Source organism: Brachyhypopomus gauderio, chromosome 4 (genome assembly GCF_052324685.1).
Source record: "Brachyhypopomus gauderio isolate BG-103 chromosome 4, BGAUD_0.2, whole genome shotgun sequence".
NCBI lineage: Eukaryota > Metazoa > Chordata > Actinopteri > Gymnotiformes > Hypopomidae > Brachyhypopomus > Brachyhypopomus gauderio.
Window position 1 is genome coordinate 6,558,568 of NC_135214.1, and position 19,657 is coordinate 6,578,224.

General features: G+C 43.3%; 1 protein-coding gene across 4 annotated transcripts; it reads left to right on the forward strand.

Moving 5' to 3' along the window:
• Positions 1-504: 504 nt before the first annotated feature.
• On the forward strand, positions 505-19,284 carry arhgef7a (Rho guanine nucleotide exchange factor (GEF) 7a). Of its 4 annotated transcripts, XM_077001839.1 has the most exons (22): positions 505-1,120; positions 3,389-3,472; positions 6,926-7,010; positions 8,299-8,432; positions 8,686-8,887; positions 8,979-9,067; positions 10,031-10,125; positions 10,508-10,603; positions 11,055-11,177; positions 11,276-11,414; positions 11,508-11,567; positions 11,807-11,953; positions 13,197-13,283; positions 13,736-13,814; positions 13,964-14,103; positions 14,275-14,496; positions 14,620-14,713; positions 14,789-14,878; positions 15,306-15,482; positions 17,230-17,329; positions 17,445-17,499; positions 17,632-19,284. In XM_077001839.1, the coding sequence occupies exons 1-22, from the start codon at positions 956-958 to the stop codon at positions 17,752-17,754; spliced, it is 2,586 nt and encodes an 861-aa protein (XP_076857954.1). In that variant the 5' UTR covers positions 505-955; the 3' UTR covers positions 17,755-19,284. The 4 variants fall into 4 exon arrangements, with proteins under 4 accessions (XP_076857954.1, XP_076857950.1, XP_076857953.1 ...); XM_077001835.1 differs by lacking the exon at positions 15,306-15,482 and having other exon boundaries at positions 507-1,120; XM_077001836.1 differs by lacking the exon at positions 15,306-15,482 and having other exon boundaries at positions 509-1,120; positions 8,686-8,881.
• Positions 19,285-19,657: the final 373 nt, after the last annotated feature.

Consider the following 19,657-nt stretch of genomic DNA (forward strand, 5'->3'; position numbering starts at 1 on the left):
TAAAGAGACAAGTGGGCATCTTCAATAAGGCGTTTATTGAATCGCTGTAGACTGTGATACTTTACCCAGAATGAGGTGGAATGTGTCTGACAAGACCGTCAGACAGGTAAATCACATGAGACGTGCAGGTAAAGGCTCTTCTAAAACACCAACTCACTGCACTCGCCTCCCATGTTGAAGTTCATTTGTCTTTGTTGTATTTTAAAAATGTGAGCTGTATCATCAGAAGCCTTACAGTAATTGATCAATTCTTCTGGGTATTTGACAAATTCCTGAATTTTGATTTTGCTTTGTTGTCAGCAGCAGATACAGCTAAAGAGCTTAATTGAATTAAAATGTTATGCCTACACGTGTGAAGGCACAGAATATAATAGCAGGTTGAATAGCACCACCATGCGGACAATAGAAGAAGTGGTCAAACATCGGAAAAAACAAAATAAGCGTATAGATTTTTTTTTTGCAGTGGGCGGAGTAAAGAAGATAAGATATATGCTGACAGATATATATCTAGATGTATATCTACATGACATACTACACATGTTTATGATGTAGAATTAATAGGTCTCAGTGCGCCATTCACTATCATGGAACAATGATTGCATTGCCTATCACGCAGAAGGGACTACAGCTGTAAAACAATGTATACCGATACAGCCAACATGCATATCTGTCTCCGAAGGCGAGTGTTGAGACTAGGCTGTTCGTGATAGTGATGTCATGTGCCGGAAGGTGAAGCGGTAGACGAGGCAGGTTGCGCGCGCTGGATTCCAGTGGCGTCTGACGGAGGTCGCGTTAAAGAACCGAGAGGTGCAATTAGACCGCCGAGGAGCGGAAGAGCGCGGCGTGTTCACACTGATGGCCACAGTGAAAATGGTCCTTTATTCAACGGCTGAGTTGATAACCACTGCTTAATACCGTGTTTCGGTAAAACACGGCTGCTGGGAAACGCGAGACCATGAATCCGGCCGAACAAACGGTTACATGGCTTATTACGCTCGGCGTGTTGGAGTCGCCGAAAAAGACCATTTCAGACCCCGACGGATTTCTGCAGTCCTCGCTAAAGGATGGGGTCGTCCTATGCAGGTTACTGGAACGCTTGCGTCCGGGTACTACTGATAAAGTAAGCACATTTCTTTCCGCTGTTGCACGTTTTTTTTTCTTTTTGCACGATAATATTGTAATGTTTATGCAACATTACGCGTCCATCGCACACTTGGCTCGTGTGGCCTATGTAATAGAGCCGTTATAGGTCACAACAGCGGTCCGTCTCTCGCGCAGTCGGTCCGCAAATCAGCAGTCAACAGCTGTTACGCATAATGAGCGCAAAGAATGGCGTGTATAACACAAGCCACAGAAGTCGCAGCGCAAATTGTCAGTCGAAATGTATTCTATGGGCCTATGTGATCATTCTTAGATTCATGTTATTGGGTAGAAAGCTACGCTGGCCTATGTGTATTGGCGTTCAGCTAGGCCAGCTGTAAAATACATCATGTGACGTTATGGAAGGACGAATGCTTGAAAATTCTACTGGGGATAAAGCCCGCATCTGTTGCGGATAATAACCATGCATGCCACTTGAGAATAGCTTACCATTGACTGTAAAATAAATAGAAAGATAATGTGTTTAAGATTCTATAATCAGCGAATAGCGCGCTGCAACTTAAGCTATTAAAAGCCGGTTCTCCGATTTCAAATCTGTTTTGTGGGGGTTTCAACTGCACTAAATCGACGTGACATCTTAATTGTGCGTACTGCTGTGATGTGCTCCAGTATCTAATCACACGGATAGACTGAGGGCGACATTCCCATACAATGCAATTGATATCACATAAAAACGTCATTAGGAATGTAAGTCATTTTGTTGTCCCATGTATGTGTTAAAACAACAAATTTTAAATCATTAACTGCAGAAACACAACTTGATGACACGTGTAGTTTTTTATTCATATCAAATAATGCAGTTACAGGCTTTTTGTACAATGATACAGAGTGACTTTATACTACAGTAAGTTCCTACATTTCATTTTGAGTAAGAAAAGAGACCCACAACGTGTTGTTTATAGTATATTTGTAGTATATTTATAGTATACCAGGAATGCCACTTTAGAATAAACTTTTGTTGAAAGATGCCGAACTTGTGGTTTGATTTGATGCAACCATAATAAATATGAGCCTATTTTTCTTAAATTCACAGACAGACCTCTAGAAACAAAGGTTTATGCGCATCCTGAGGGTCTGATGTGCCCTGTGTGAATACCCCAAGCCCTTTAGTGGAAGTGGATCATCTTCCGTAGGCTAAGAGCTCGCTAGTTTACTACATGCATGAGCTTTGTCAAATAAGCAGATTAACTTTGTTGGTCAAAGATAGACAGAAAAATGATAGCAAAAAAAAAAAAAACAGCAAAAAGAAACAGCCAGATAGCTAGCTCTTTAAAGACAAACAAGACTGTTGTTTCTTAACTCTAGTTAATCAGGCAAGTTATTTTTAGATGGAACTTATATTTTGACAGCATATATTACTCAGGAACAATACGTCGCAAGTGTAGTATGGCAGGCTACTAATGTTGCTGCATAAAATGCTTCACAATGTCATTTATAACGAGCAAACCGTCTGACAATGTAGCTTCCCATCCCACAACAAATTTAGATTTCCGTGTACAATAAGTAGTATTTATTTATTTTATTTGCATGTTAAATTTCAAAAGATTAATCTAAATGAACCGTATTACGTTTACCAGCGTAAAAAGCGTAAAAAGCGTTGTTTTGGAACATGGCTGAACTTTACCTTAATGTGAAGAATGGGCTTTCATTCCTAAATACCGACATGTGTGTAGGTTATTTAAAGATACACCAGTTATGAACAACAGAATTATTAGGCTATGTTTAAACGCGGCATTCTTTAAACCTTTAAATGAGCAATATAAAACCTTCCTCCACAAACCATCATTTATCAACAGTAAAGCAACCTCTATTGTTCTGCGTCGTTATCTGTACGCTTTTGTATAAAAGACTCATTCGGTTAAATCAAGGATACAAGTGTACATTAATACCCTAAACACAATGTTTCTGCATAGATCATAATCCGACGACAACACTTCGGAGGGAAGCTGCTTAATCAGACAAAATGTGTATTTTATTTTGCCCGCCAGACAACACCGCACACATCTTCTGACTTCACAGCTCCCAACACCGTCACTTCCTCCCCCATCCTCACTGCCCAGAGTGGGATTAGTTCGTATCGCTGGACGTGTTTCCCCGGCTCACCTCTGGATACTCCTGCGGAATATTTAAACCCGTTACACTCAGGCAGATTTCGAAAAAAGCAGAAAGAGAGAGAAAGAGAAAACGCAATTCGGGATTAATTCCCCTGAGGTTTTATTTTTCTCAGGTTTTCCAGGACCCCAAAACCGACTGCGAGTGCCTAAGCAACATAAAGGAGTTTCTTAGAGGCTGTGTGGCGTTCCGTGTCGAGGTAAGTTGTTTTTCTGTTACACCAGGGACGCAGTGCCAGTGGTGCGACTTGAAGTATCAGATATACCGATGCAACGTAAAACAGCGTTTCAAGTGCACAACAGTGTACAAAGGAGCCTGACCGTTGGACCCACATCCATGGACTGAGCTAGGGAATATGTATGAAATGCCTTGTCCCTACGCAAGTAACCCCGATACAAAATGCGACCGCAACAGTGAAACCTGTGCAAACTGAGCAACAGCTGGCTACAACGTAGTAAATTGTTCTTGAGTTTTGTAAGGCTTCTTTTGTAAGAACTTGTACACAACTTTATTTTTATCCGAAGACGTATGTGGTGATTTGTCTATTTGGTTCAGCTGCAACATGACTTGTGAACATGTATATCATCACCTGTGTGGACAGACAAGCAGCGATACAGTAATGTTTGGTTCACGTGCATGGGGTTTGGCGTCAGAACCTGCGGTGTGTCGTCAAACGCGTTCTGTACTGACCCGTGACGTCATAATAAAGATGAGCGGACTAGGTGAGGCTCGAATGATTAAGGGTCAGTCGGTATTTAATAAAAAAAAATGCAGTGATTCTACTCCTGTAAATCATATTTGTGTGCTGTATCCTTCATATTTTTGAAAATTAGCCTTTTGTTAGCAAATGAGGTTTCTTTTTAGTGCTACAAAATATGCCGTTTGTTAATTGTTGTTTATAGCTTTTGCAAAAGTTACATTGTTGAAAGCTGCAATAGTTTGCAAAATATTGTACACTGCGAACACCTGATATTTAATTTGAGGGGTGTGGGTGTTCGGATGAGTCATTATTCACGTGATTCATCAGATGTTAAAATATTGATTAAAATAACACATCTTTAAACATGTCCATTCATGTGTTCTCAGATGTATTAATAATATATTGCACAAAACTGTCAAAACAAATATCAATATCATTACAATGTGGTATATTGTTGTTATCATGCAGCCTTATTTGTATTGGGTTACATTTTGCTGCTCAGAATATACCAGGTGGACAAAAACTGTTAAGAGTATAACGTGGATATCAGATAATCAATGTTTCTTCTTTACATCTGTGGTTGCAACGACAGCTTTACTTAGACCAACCTCCAGTGTTTCATTTCATTAATTATACTTGTATTCGCCCTGATGACGCCCTGTCCCCAGAGATGACACCCACATCCCCCAGTGTTGAGATATAGAAGCCTAAAGATTTCACCGTGCAATACAAAGAGCCATATTGCAGGATGACAAATTATGCGCATTTATTATGGGGTATGGTGCCAGATGGTTTTGGTCCCTGTGTACTTAAGTGTACCGAAAGCAGAGGAGATTGGGGCTCGACTCGCATATGGAGCTCCTTTTGTTAGCTGTGCACTGACAGCAAAACTATGTTTAGACATTTTACAAACTTTGTTTTTATTTCACATTGAGCCTTTAGAAAAGACTTGTTTGAGAGTGCAGCGTATTCAGAACCTTTTATAAAACAATCGCTTGCATTGTTTTTGACAGGAACAGCTGCTCCAACAGTAGAACAGGACTAAAACATAAATACTCCTGGAAAACATAAATACTGGTAAACGTAAATGCTCCTGTTAAATGTAAATACTCTTGTTAAACATAAATACTCCTGCTGAAACACAGTAATCACAATTGGTAGCTGTGTGTGAATGTGTCATCGGTGTCCTCAGGCCTACGGGTCTGATGTGGTCCCTCTTGTCCACCATGTTTGTGTGGTACAGTAGACGACCCTGGCATTGCCCATGTCCAGCTGCTTCATGCCAGCACAAGTCCCTCTTTGTCCGTGGTGAAGACCCTGCTGTAGGATCAGCAGCCCTGGGCTTGACTCCTCATGTGTTGGAGAACACAGTAACGGTAGTGAGATGTGCTACCACAAGCTAGTGAGAGCTAGTGAGATCTAGTGAGCTAGTGAGATCTCCTACTGCGGCTACCAGCACAGACTGGGCATTCTGTTGGTTATTCCAGTGTGGTCTGGTCATTCGTCTGGTCATTCCAGCATGGTCTGGTCATTCTGTTGGCGGCAGCTGCAGCCTTTACACACTTCTCTCTGGTCTTATTTGAGATCACAGATAGCCTAAACCGCTCAGGTTGTCATCACTATGGTTCCAGCAGCATATCTGACACACCTTGTTCACGCGGTCTTCACACCAGCCAGTAATTTTCATCCCACATGCATATCACTGTTTCAGTCATTATCTGTTTATCTTTTTTCTAGTTGAGTCGTAGTTTTCTACAGAGCACAGATTGGCCTTTGGTGAAGAAAGCAGCCTGCTCTGAATAAAACGTGTCATTTTCCAGCACTGCCCCCTGACCCGCTCAGTCAGTGGTTAATCCACTTTAACGATTACACAGTTCTACTAATATAGTACAGCAGCTGTGTTTCACATTTCGTTTACATGTTCTCGTATGTTTAGCAGGTCAGCTGTGTGTCTTACAGTATATTTGGGCCTTGTTTGTACTCCCTTGCAAAGGTCATTAACATTGTACTGTAGGGTCAGATCAATTGATCAACTCGTGATGCATTAAATGTTTGACCAACACGGCTACAGGAAGTTAACCTAAAAACCACTTAAATGTAACTGTATTTGGAGCAGCAACAGCAGTGTATGAACACACACAGAGTGGAGGACACAGTGTCTACTACCCCACACATACACCCACACACGGTCCCTTATTCTCCTAGGGCGTATCTGTAATCAGAGTGGAGAGAAACAAGAGGTCTGGGTTTCACACAGTAGGTCTGGCAGATACTTTGGGAGCCACAGGTCCATCTCAGCCAGAACTTCCCACAGTGATCATTTAATACTGGCACAGGAAGTAGTGCACCAGACTTCTCTCCAGCTGTACAGACACAGACATGGGGAGTTATCCTTACGTGCTACACAGACATGAGTAGGTGTCCTTATGCGCTGCACAGACACAGACATGTGGAGTGCCATTGCTCAGTAGCCAGATTTTGTAGATGCAACCTGCCTGTAACTCGGGGAAAGTGTGTTTTAGATCTGCGACAAGCTGCTTGCACTTGACCGTCACTTCACCCTGAAGCAGCAACCCACGATGAACACATTAGGCAGAGAGGGTGAGAGGGTGAATGTTTACGGCTGACGGGAATGTCTGAACAGCTCTGCCCCCGATGAGAGGGCAGGTCCTCTGTGGGCAGAACAAGGAGACCTAACCACATCCCACATTTTGTACCGCACATTAGAATACGATATATAGAATATGATAATAGCGATAGTCATAGATATTGGAACTGCTGACTCGTGTTTGCTTTTAATAGATTCGATTTGGTGGTTTTAAATGGTTTAAAAGTCTGAATAGTAAGTTGCCTTCCACTTCTTAGCAGACATCAGGTTGAGGTAAACGGTTTAGCGTGAATACCGGCTGTCTCTTCGTAAAGGTGACTTGTTTGCCTCGTCTTTCTCCCTAGCCGTTTGAGCCTGGTGACCTGCTGCAGGGTCAGAACTTCAGCAAAGTCCTCACCACGCTACTATCCCTCAACAAGGTGACCGCAGGTGAGCTGTCGAGACACGAGTAGGAGACGCAAACACACTTCAAGGATAAGAATGTGCACCGTTTAAACATCCTACCGCATGTCAGTGCCCTGAAGTGGGCCGTCATCTGTCAGTCATTAGCAGTGTTGGGAACGTTACTTTAAAAAAGTAATTAGTTATAGTTACTCACTACTTGTTCAAAAAAGTAACTGAGTTAGTAACTGAATTACTCTATAATAAAAGTAACTCGTTACCAGAGAAAGTAACTATTTGCGTTACAGTAAAAAAAAGTTATATGCCAATGAATAAGCATTTTTTTGAAAAAGCAGTTTTTACAGTCAGTTGAAATGAGTAGATCAGAAAGGTGTTTAACTTTTGATATTTATTGCACATCCACAGACCAGTGCAGTATAAAATCCTTTAATATCCCAAATCTTTGTTAAAAAAAAAAAAAAAAAATAGTAAAACAGTTACACTATATAAAGTGCACTATATAAATCTATCAAATAAATTAAATTCTCTCAATCTGAGACAACTGTTTGTTCACAACAGAAGTAAACTTAACAATACAACCTCTATTCTTAATTAAATAATTCAAATACCCAGTCTGGTAGACATTCAGGAACTTCAAGTATTTTCTTAAATAATGTTTATATCACCACCTTGAAAATGCTAATTTTTCTTCGGCTTGCTCCTGACTCGCCATTTCTGCCTCTTCTCTGTTTGTGTCGGTTTCGGTGCGCGTGTAAAAACACTGGCTCTGATTGGCTACCATAACGTTTCCTTAGACAATCGCTTACTGACTTGTTAAGTTAAACAGGTGTTACACCGAGAACTGTGACCTATCGAGATCTGTTACTCCTCACTAGCCTGGGCAGCGGTCCGCTCAAATTACTGTTAGTATATCAATATATAGTAACGCACCGCTTTTAATGACCAGTAACGTCAACGGCGTTGTAACGACAGGAAAAGTAATTAATTATATTATCCCGTTACTAACAAAATGACGCCGTTACCTAACGCCGTTATTCGCAACACTGGTCATTAGCAGCACCAATATGACTGCAATGGTACCACAGTTTCCTGGCTAACATCTTGAACATCTTTTTAGTGGAAACTATTTTAACAAAGTATTTTTGATGGCATTTTCCTCAAATATGACTTGGTTTAAATGCTTCATGATCACTGTTAAACAATTTTAAGTCATTTTAACCAAATTGTACATGGCCCCCCTACACAGTTTCTGTGCTGTCAATTGAAAGTACGTCTGGCTTTTTGCCTTCATGGTTTTGTTTTTGTTCGGTGACAGACATCGGGATCGGCAGCGAGTCCGCATGCCCTCGTCACTGCTCCAGCCTCCGCATCAAGTCCTTCGAGTCCCTGGTGTGTCAGACCTCGCTGGGCAGGTCCTCCAAGCTGCTCCACAACCAGTTCAGAAGTTTGGTGGGTCACGGGAAGTTGACGATTAGCATATTAATGAATTAATATTAATATAATGGCATCCCAGTGAAAATGAGCACTGGCTGCTGAAATGAACAGACCCTGGATATTTTGAAATTCAATTTTAATATCCTTAAAATACACTGTTTTATTTTAAATGCTTGATCCAAAATTGAAAATGGCGTACATGCGATGAACTGATCATCACTTTGGAACCCCCAAAACCAGATGTTTGTGTCCGTGGTTCTTGGTGCAGGACATGACTGAGAACAGCAGCACCCAGCTGGTGGTGAAGGCTCGTTTTAACTTCCAGCAGACCAACGAGGATGAGCTGTCCTTCACCAAGGGTGACATCATCAGTGTCACCCGCATGGAGGAGGGTGGATGGTGGGAGGGCAGTCTCAATGGGAAGACGGGCTGGTTTCCAAGCAACTACGTCAGAGAGGTCAAAGGTTGTGGCAAGTGCTCCATATTTTGGGCTGTCTCTCCATGATGTATAACGCAGGAGACTTTCTTGGATGTAGGACTGAGATTTGGTCTTTATTACAGATAAACAGGTCTCCCCCAAATCTGGAACACTGAAAAGTCCCCCAAAGGGGTTTGATACTACTGCGCTAAGCAGGACCTACTACAACCTGGTGAGAGTTGTATTGTTTTATTTACTGATGTCCATTATATTGAGGTCGTAAAGGCTAAATGTACTGTTATTTTTGCTTCATTTTTAAACTAATGAGTGAAATAGGGTGTTAGAAGCTGAAATATTGTGATAGATAAAACTTAAGAGGTAGGTGGCAGTGTTGGCATCACCAGCCTGCTCTAATGGTGAAGTTTCCAATGCCTTAAAAGCTATGAGGACATTTATGTAAGCTTGTTCTAGTTCTGTCAGGGTAATATTTTTTTTCTCTCGACATTTTAATGTCTGTCTCTGCTTCTGGTTATTGAGAAGTCAAACTGCCAGTTTTTCGTTGTGTGAGGGTGAGCGATACATGGAGGGAACCCGCTGCACTTGTGGTCTTGAATTCTGTCTGTTCAAGAAGTTGAATCCATCTTAGTTTTCACATGTTTTTAATCTATGCATTTAGAGTTTGTATGCATTGTATGAATGTATGTATTTCTTTTTGACAATTTCCAGTCTTCATAAAGATGTTTTCGTGCTAAATGATTGTTTGATGTATTATGATCATGTGTTTAGGTTGACCTCCCTTGTTAACCCTTGTTAATTTTCCTGATTCACCTTTATAAATCATTGAATGTTTGGATTAAAAAATTCAGTTAAATATATCAAATAGGGGACAAACACGGTGACATTTGAGAAGTGAAATGAAGTTTATATGATTTACAGAAAGTGTGCAATAATTGTCTAAACAAAAATAGGCAGGATTTGTAAAGGTAAATCAGGAAAATTAACAATGGTGCCCAAACTTTCGCATCCCACTGTACCAGACATAACACCAGAGTGCAGGTAAAATAGTAGAAACAGGTCCTACAGACTGAATGCTGGTATTGTAGGTATTGGTATTGTATATCTGGTGCACTGGGTGTCTTCTGTGTCCTTATAGATATTTTACATATCTCTCTGTGTTTGTCCCCTCTTACAACAGGTACTACAGAACATTTTAGAAGCAGAAACCGAGTATTCAAAGGATCTTCAGAATCTTCTGTCCAACTACCTGAGACCACTGCAGAACACAGAGAAGTAAGTCCCACATAAGGAGACATTAGAGTGTCCTCATCCTCTTTCTGTCCTGTCAGAACAACAGGATATGTGTGAGGACATGGACTGACTAGAATCTATGAAGTCACGGCCTACTACATGCTCTGATGGATGTTTATGTGTTATATGTTTGAGTTTATTTGGAAATCATACTTTGCATGAAGCTCCAGGCTGGAACGTGTTGGTGATTGCAGACGGTTGTAAAATATCTCTTAGCAGGTGCAGACCAATTTGTCAAGCACATCACTAGTCTTGTGTAATCTGGGATTATGTTTTTGCTGTAATTGGTTTACCTGAACTTCTCTATGATTCGTCCTCCCACCCTGGTGCGTCCTCTCCTGCGGTGGATTGGTCCACCTGTCAGACTCAGCCCTGCAGATATTGGCATCATCCTCGGGAACCTGGAGGAGGTCAGCACGTTCCAGCAAGCGCTGGTCCAGTCGCTGGAGGACTGCACCAAGTGAGTGCCGTTAAGAACGTCCACTTCAGCCCAGGGTTCGCCCCTCAAGGCTGCCCCTTCATTTATGATCGCAGAGCTGAAGAATGGTGTAAATAAAACATCAAATGCCTGTCACTACAGTCGAACTTTGAGAAGAGTATTCGCACTTTACGAACCTCCTAACCCCTTGTAGAGTTTCTACACACTGGACTCAATTATTCCAATGCTACTGAATGTCTTGATTATCTGGATCTTGTGTGCATCAGTCGGATTGGAAGACAGTACAGGGTGACGGGTCACCAGGTGCTGAGTTGGGATCCAGTGTCTTAGCAATTCAAATGATCGCAGTGATGTGCAGAAGATGGACTCTTTGCTTTCAGCCTCCTACTCCAACATTGAACTCCTACTAAGTCTGAATGTCATGATGAGTTTCGTGAGGTTCTGAACCCGCCATGTTCCATGTTGTGCTCAGACTGCCCGAGCTTCAGCAGCGGGTTGGGAGCTTCTTCCTGAACCTGATGCCCAGAATGAGATCTCTCTACATGGCCTACTGCTCCAACCATCCATCTGCGGTCATCATTCTCACTGACCACAGGTATGACCAGAGCACCAGTGCCGTGTGTCCTGCTTATATGGTTACAGATCCTAGAGGCACTCGTGAAATAGCATGCCGTCTGTCTCTGTGTGTCGTAGTGAGGAACTAGGAGAGTTTATGGAAGGTAGAGGGGCAAGTTCTCCTGGCATCCTGACCTTGACCACAGGCCTTAGCAAGCCCTTCATCCGGCTAGACAAATACCCCACCCTGCTGCAGGAGGTGGAGAGACACATGGAGGTAGGGCACCTCTCCACGCTCCATCACCGCCGTCCGCTTCACGCCTGTGCCCCGAAGTGCCTCTCATTCTTTTCTTCTGATTGTGTCTCTCAGGAAGGTCACCCGGATCGGACAGAAATTCAGAAGTGCATGACTGCATTCAAGAACCTTTCAGTGAGTCATGTGTTTGTGAACACACAATCGTGTGTGTGTGTGTGTGTGTGTGTGTGTGTGTGCGCCCTTGTGGTAGGGCGTCTACGGTGGCCTGTAAGCCTTGCGGTTAGTATGCCACCCGGCGCCTCTCGCTGTGCACACGGCCGACGTCACGGCCTCTCTGCCTCGCCAGGGTCAGGTGTGGACTGTTGCCGTGGCAACTGGCCGGGGCTTTTCACACGGCGTTTCCATGGTTGCAGGCACAGTGTCAGGAGGTGCGGAAGCGCAAGGAGCTGGAGCTGCAGATCCTGACGGAGTCCGTTCGTCTGTGGGAGGGGGACAGCATTAGGACCCTGGGGGCCGTGCTGTACCTCAGCCAGGCCCTGGTGCAGAGCCACGGCTGTGAGGTCAGACCACTGCTATCTCTCCCACACACTCCTGAAATAGTCCCCAAAGCCTCACCCTTATAAGACACACAATGATGATAATGGTACCAAAAGTGCCCCAGTGCACAGAGCCAGGTCTGTGAAGGCATTTTGCATGAGTTTGCTGTGGATGCACTTGACTGGCCTACACAGACTACTGACGTCAACCCCATCAAACGCCATCGGCATGAATGAGAACGGCAGTTCTGAGCCAAACGCTCTTGTCCAACATCTGTGCATGACCTCACAAATGCTCGTCTGGATGAATCGGCAAAACGTCCCACAGACGCACTTCAAAATCTCATAGAAATCCTTCCCAGAGGAATGGAAGCTGTTATATCTGCAAAGGGGAGGGGCCAACGCCTCTGGGTTTAGAATGGGATGATGTTGAAACCACTCCCACTTTTACCCATATGGTGTGTATATATGCAGCCTGTTCTGGACATGCTAATCAAAACTTCATTAGCTTTTTAATTACAGTAATAATAATGCAGACGGCTATTTTCAAGCCAGATTGACACTGTGATTTCAGACATCTTAAGTCTGGCGAGGACTCTCGCTAATATTCCCTAATCCTGCTCTCACACTACTCAAACATAATCTGTCCAGATGACATGATTTGTTGTGGGTGAAGCCCATCCTCTTATAGACATTTGTGTGTGCGACAGCTCTCCCTGCAGGATATTACGGTGTCAAAATGGGGTTTGCTTTGCTGACTTGTGCCCCTGCTGTGAACTGTGAGATTCCCAGAAAAAAATAGAAAGTGAATATTGACCCATACGTCACTGGAACGACATGGACAGTTTGTCAATTTTGCAGAAAGAGCTACATTTTGACCGGGCTGATCCCCAGAACCACGTCAGCTTGTTTCTGAATTTTGGAAAATCAGAATGAAATAATACATTTACATGTGAAACTGCTTACACTGCAAGAGAAGTGAACAAAATATTTGATCTTCACCCATAAGTCTGTGCATCCTTAATCTAGCACATCAAACACTCCACACCTAATCAGACATTGCTTACCCTGACACATTACACACCTAATCAGACATTGCTTACCCTGACACACTGCTCATCAAATGCTGGCCTATATAATGATTTATTAGTGCAGATACCCATGTTGTGAGGTTTTAACCTAAATCCTTGTATGGTCCATCTCATTAAGTGTCTGTGTATGTGTGCTCAAAGCGTTGTGTGATTGGACTCTTCTTTTTTCTTTCCAGGAAAGGAATGAGCGTTACCTCATGCTTTTCCCCCATGTATTACTGATCCTCTCTGCCAGCCCAAGGATGAGTGGCTTTATCTACCAGGTCACTGCTCACACTCTCGCTTTGTGTGTGTGTGTGTGTGTGTGTGTGTGTGTCTCTCTCTCTCTCTCTCTCTCTCTCTCTCTCTCTCTCTCTGTGTGTGTGTCTCTCTGTGTCTCTGTGTGTGTGTGTGTCTCTCTCTCTCTGTCTCTCTCTGTGTCTTTCTGTCTCTCTCTCTCTCTCTCTCTCTCTCTCTGTCTCCCTCTGTCTCTCTTTCTGTGTCTGTTTCTCTCTCTGTGTTTGTGTGCACGTGTTTTGGGATGGATCTCTCTGTCTGTCTGTCTGTGTGTGTCTTTCTCTTTTTCTCTCTTTGTCTGTCTCTGTCTCACTCCAGTCTGCAAGGAAAACCTCCTCAAATCCATTCAGCCTCATTAGTACTTGTAGATGTTCTAGGCTCTTGTAGATGTTCTAGGCTCTTCTCTTTTCTTCTGTATAAAATGTCTTCTTTGTTTCAGGGCAAGCTGCCTTTGAGTGGCATGACGGTCACTCCATTGGAGGACAGCGAGGGCCAGAAGAACGCTTTTGAGCTCTCCGGTAAGATCATTCCTCCTCCTCCTCCTCCTCCTCCTCCTCCTCCTTAATTGTAAGGCAGCAGGTGTGGCCGCAGTGCAGAGCGGGACCACCGGGCTGGTTCGTCTGTGCTGAAGGCAGCATTGTTGAGAACATGTGACTCCTCCCTGCAGGCAGCATGTTTGAGAGGCTTCAGGTTGTCTGCTTCAGTAAGCAGGACCAGCAGGACTGGCTGGAACGCCTCACCCGCCAGACCAAGCACACCACCTTGGCCGCGCCCAACGTGAAGCCACTCACTGTGCCCTGCCACACGGTGAGGAACCCCCCCGAAACGCTAAATGATGCCACGGAGCCTGGATGTGGTGACTAAAAACCATTATTATCACAGTTTACTACAGCCATACAGTGACTCTTATCTCTCTCTCTCTCCCCCTTTTATTCTCTCTCCCTCTCTCCACCATTTCCTCCCCCTCTATCTCTCTAGCTCCCCTCCCACCCTCTCACTCCATCCAGACACGCAGAGAGCCGTGGCTTGACTGTGTCTCCTGCTTACCACACCCTCCCGCACCCCTCTTCTCACGGAGCCCCACACAGTACCATGATGTGGGGGCCCCTGGAGCCACCCAAGACCCAGAAGCCCTGGAGTCTGAGCTGCTTACGGCCCGCGCCCCCACTCAGGCCGTCGGCTGCTCTCTGCTATAAAGAGGTCGGTGCGGGTCATCAGGTCATCAGGTCTTCTAAAACACACGCTGGCTTGTCCATCCTTTCTCAGTCTGTCTGTCTGACTGTTTGTCTGTCTGACTGTCTGTCTATTCCATTGTTGCTGCAGGACCTCAGTAAAAGCCCCAAAAGTATGAAGAAGCTGCTACCCAAACGAAAGCCTGAGAGGAAGCCGTCCGATGAAGAGTTTGCGCTGAGGAAGAGTGAGTTGGTTGGTTTGGTAGTGATGATGGTGATGATGATGAGACACACGTGTCATGACTCTCTACCTGGCACAGGTACTGTTGCTCTGGAGGAAGATGCTCAGATCCTGAAGGTGATTGAAGCCTACTGCACAAGTGCCAAGACCAGACAGACTCTTAACTCAAGTAAGATTACCCAGAAGCCCATATGCTCTCTAAGTAGATTTTCTGTCTGTATATGTCTTTTGGTACTAAGACTATCTACACATGGTGCTGATCTTAACCAAGTCTTTCTCGGGCTTTTGTAACAATATCCTCTTTTTCTCTTTCCTCTTCACTCTTGACATTTATTTAATCATTAATCCCTTGTTCATTTTTTCTAACCTACACATCCACGTCTAACCTTTTCCCCTCTTTTTATTTCTCCATAAAACTTCATTTTATCCTGCTTTGGTTATCTGTTTCCTCCTACCATCTTATCCATGTGTGGGGTTGTGTCCCATCCTGGCCCTCACACCCATGTGTTGGGGGAAATCGTCACCTGTTCGTTCATGTGAATCGACACGCGCCCTCCCCTGCTGTGGCTGGCCTGCCCCCCCACCCCCTAACCCAGCATGGCAGGGCACTGACCTGATGCACAACCATGTGCTGGATCAGTCCAGCGTGGACCCGTTGGGCCGGCGTAGCAGCATCTCGCGGCCCGAGGCCACATCAGACCTGTCGGAGGACTCGGACTATGACAGTATATGGACGGCTCACTCTTACAGGATGGGCTCGGTGACCCGGAAGAGCTGCAGCTCCTTCATCTCCCACCAGAACTAAAGTCCTTCCCACCACTCGTGCTATTTAACTCCTCAGTCATTCGAATCTGCCTGTCAGTTATTTATTTATTTATATGTATTTATTTTTAATTTATTACATTTATTTGCCTTGTTGGTCACACATCTGTATTAAACCTCACTTGCTGATTTTTGTTTGATCCTTATGCACTATCCAAAGCAGTTCTTGTTGCCTTGATGACTTTTATTTAATTTTTCGTTTGTTTTTATTCAGTTTTTGTTTTTCTTGCCTGCTGATGCCCCTTGATGTAACAGCTGGGGAGTTTGCCTTTTCTCTCTCTCTATGCTAGCTAGTATTTCATCATTAAGAATAATGAAAGTAAATCTGAAAGTAGTATTTGTGGACATTTGAAACAAAGTCCGCTTGGTTTCGTCTTGGTACAAATGGTCAAACCTCAAACTTTGTAAATATTGTAGTATTGTTATTTCTTCAAGAGATCAAGTATTACTAGAAAACAAAAACAAGCACTGGATATGAATTCTGGCCTTGAGCTTCAGTGTTTCGGGATGTGCGACTAAAGAGTCAAAGGTCATGACAGGAACAGGAACATACTGCGTTGTTACATTGGACAGATTAGTGGAATTTTGAGTAACTCTGTCTTATGTATGTATTTATTTTTAAGTACAGTAGATGTGTGTTGGATTATTTTTTAAATTTTTAAGCTTGTATGTAATGTGTGTTCATAATGGTCTCAACATATGGTATGAATGTTTACCAAAATGTGTTAAATTATATTGTCACTTCATGAGTTAGTTTGAATGACTGTAATCAGGTATGTGGATGGACCATTGAAGACAACATTGCTACTCATTTGAGGCTCTGTGAATACTTGTAGTGTTTTGAGATTAATCTTTTTTTTTATTTTTATGTATATGTTTATTTGACAAAAGAGAAATCTATTATGCCAATTGCAATGCTAATACTTGGACAAAGAGTAAGACTTTAACTCCTGTTGTGTGGTATTCCTTGTGACCAAGTTCTCTTCTGTGGTTAAACAAATTGAACGAGAAAACGTAAACCAAGTGACCAAACATACTGCCCATCCATCTGTTGTACTGTGCAGGTATCCTAATTCTCTGTATAAATCAGACATCAGTGATGTTTATGTGGCCTAAAATCAAGATATCACTAATGTGTTTGTTATTTAAAGCATATGCAGATTTACAAATGATGCATCACAGTCACTGTAATATACATTTTCAATAAATCTGGTCTTTGTTAGGTTTCTTTTGTACAATATTTGTCCTTTTTAGTAGTTTTTCTTGTAAATATTTAATTTGGTTTTTGTTTCTATGATGTGTAATCACCTTTCTTAATAATCTGAGGTCAATACTCCATGTACTTAGTATCTTGTATACTTAGTGTTGTTTTTTTTGTGGTCTTCGCTGCAGCACAGCAGACCAATAGTAAAGGATGCTGGACTACAAATGGAAAATACAGTCTTGTTCCATGAGCTAGCATTGCTTACCTGCAACTAGCGCTAACTCTCTAGGAATCCTTTGCTGGAACTCTGTCCTGTCCTGACATTTTCCTCTTTGCATGACTAACCTGTCTGACTTCAGCCTTCTAGGCACTGCTCCGTGATGGTCAGTGAGCCGGTGCAGTCATATGCACTGATTCAGAATGCTTTTGTCTTCTCTCACCAAATTGTCTAACTTGTAGCGATGTGCAGACACCAAACTTTTATTTTGGAACAGGACAGTGGAGAGATACTGTTCCAGGTTGCACGGCCAGTACGGAAGAGAAGATGACGGTAAAACGGGTGAAAAGCAACGGACAGACCATTATTGAGGAAAAGTAAGGCAACGTGCATCAGACTGTGTGGTTCTGTACGGTATTCGTTGTAGGTGCATTACATGTTTTGTGTGATGTAGTGTACAGTGCAGCTAACAAACATGTACCATTATTACAGGAGTCTGATAGATGTCGTTCATGCTTTGAGATGCGAGGCCCAAGGAATAAAGCAGGTGAGAGTGACGCTCGGCACTGGAGAAGTGTCCCGTGTGCAGCTCAGCGCTGTCCCATGTTGAACACGAGTCTCATTTCCTGTGTAAATCTTGACGATGTACATGTGGTCATATGATTTAATTTGCCAACAGGAGAATAAGAAAATGATCCGATATCTGGAAGAGGAGCAGAGAGCTCGCAAAGATCTGGAGAGGATTGTACGAAAAATACTAAAGAATATGAATGACCCGTCCTGGGATGAGACCAATTTATGAGTTGCGTGGGCGTGTGTTTGTTCTAAGTCTCCTGAAGGAGTCCAGCGTTTCATAGGCTTGCCTGTTGCCATAGTAGCAGCCAGGTCTGCGTACTGTAGTCCCCCCTGCTGGTGTCTGCAGCAGAGAGGCCTGGAACTGCTCTGGCAATCCCACAATGCCTAGCACTGTGAAGCCTTACCTGAGCTAAACACAAACATCAGGTTCTGTTATACACACTATGTTCTGTTGCACACACACACACACACACACACACACACACACACGGTTCTGTTTTCAAGTTGTTCCAGCACTGTTTTCGTCCAGCAGCTTTGCTTCTCTTATTTCTGATATGTTGGTATTTTTTTTAGAACCGATTATCCAACAGTTATGTTCAAATGGGAGCATTGATTAAATGCTTCAGAAAATTTTAGAATTTCTAACCACAATTTCAGGTTCCCTTGTTTATAAATGATAACCTCAACAAGACGTTTAGAAGTGAAGGAGAAGAGGTCATTGAAGTTCTCATGATTTTAAAATTTGGTTACTAGTTGACAGTAGCTGGTTCAGATAATCATCTCGAGTTGTTGTAGTCAATTCAGCTGCACATAAGCTGAATCTTGGAAGCATGTGTTGATACTCTTTGGGGAGTCCAGAAGCAAACTGACAGTAGCTTTAATTGTTAGGGACACCATGAAGTCACAACCGACATGACCAATGTTTGGGATGGAACTGATTGCAGTTCAGTTCCTTCCTGATCTGAGATCAGTGTTCAGGTGTGGTTACAGTAGCATGGTGACTTAAACATCTGTTTCACTTCAGCTCATGCTGATGCAGAACCCGTCTCAATCAGGCTAATCTGGACATAAACTGTTCATTCCATGCTATTGTCAATTTTATTTTATTTTATTAAAAAAAAATAAACCTACATAATACTCCATAAGGTATTCCATAATGTGTATAGAAAGCCACACTTCTATATATTGTAAATGTTGTACATTTTCATTCAGAAAACGAGCTGAAGCTCTCCGCATAATGGCTATGGTGAGTTATGTTTCTGTGCTGCTTGAACACGTAGCTCCGTTAATGCTGACCAGCAGGGGGCGTATGGCAGGTGAACATAGACACAGCAGAACCAGCTTTGTGACTGTTGGTGTGAAGTGTTGGCTGTGTGTGCCTTCACCTCCTGCTATGTGAACCTGCGTATTTAAAGTGGAGGCCCTCGCTCATCAACGCCTACCAAGCATCAGACAGAACAACTGTGCTGCTGATGGTGGGTGGCGTGGCACTGCAGAACGTCATGCCACGCCCACTAACTTATAACCACGCCCCTCTGTCTGAAACTGCAATTTCTCCCTGTGAGGCCCTTATTTATGTCCTGGTTTTTCGTTGAGAAGTCAGAGTGTGTTGAAGTTCATACAACAGTAACTTCACCAGAGCTCATCTAAGGTATTTATTAAGGTCTCCCACTGACCTGTAGATGACAACCTTTGTTGATATTAATGCTGTAAATAACTTTTGTAAATAAAGACTTCTACGTATCATCTGCTTTTACACACCTTCGTTTGTCAATCTGCTTTCCCCTCCCTTGTGCTCTTGTACCGAGTGCCGTCCCTGGTGAGCAAAGGCCTTGGGGGTGAGGGCAGTCTACAGCAGAAGAGAAGTTAGAGCAGGTCTGGTGGGCAGACCTGATGACATGGAGGACTTTGTGCCCTTGTCTTCCCCATGGAGCAGTGCTGGATGAAGGTTTTGCATGCACCAGGACCCATTACAGTGACAAGGCAATCTAGTCCCTTTGTGGGCGATGATTCTACTTCATTGATTTACAATGGAAAGGATATAATTTTGCTGGTGTTGGCAAAAAGCTCAAATGTCAGCCTTTTCAGAATGCCAGCGTTGCCTTGTTCGCCAATGAATAAGGAGAAAG

What these genes read in the sequence shown, in the direction of transcription:
- arhgef7a (XM_077001839.1), top strand. Translation starts at nt 956, where the DNA reads ATGAATCCGGCCGAACAAACGGTTACATGGCTTATTACGCTCGGCGTG. An exon ending in GTCCGGGTACTACTGATAAA is followed by an intron (nt 1,121 to 3,388) that starts GTAAGCACATTT and finishes TATTTTTCTCAG; the next exon opens with GTTTTCCAGGACCCCAAAAC. An exon ending in GAACGCTTTTGAGCTCTCCG is followed by an intron (nt 13,815 to 13,963) that starts GTAAGATCATTC and finishes TCCTCCCTGCAG; the next exon opens with GCAGCATGTTTGAGAGGCTT.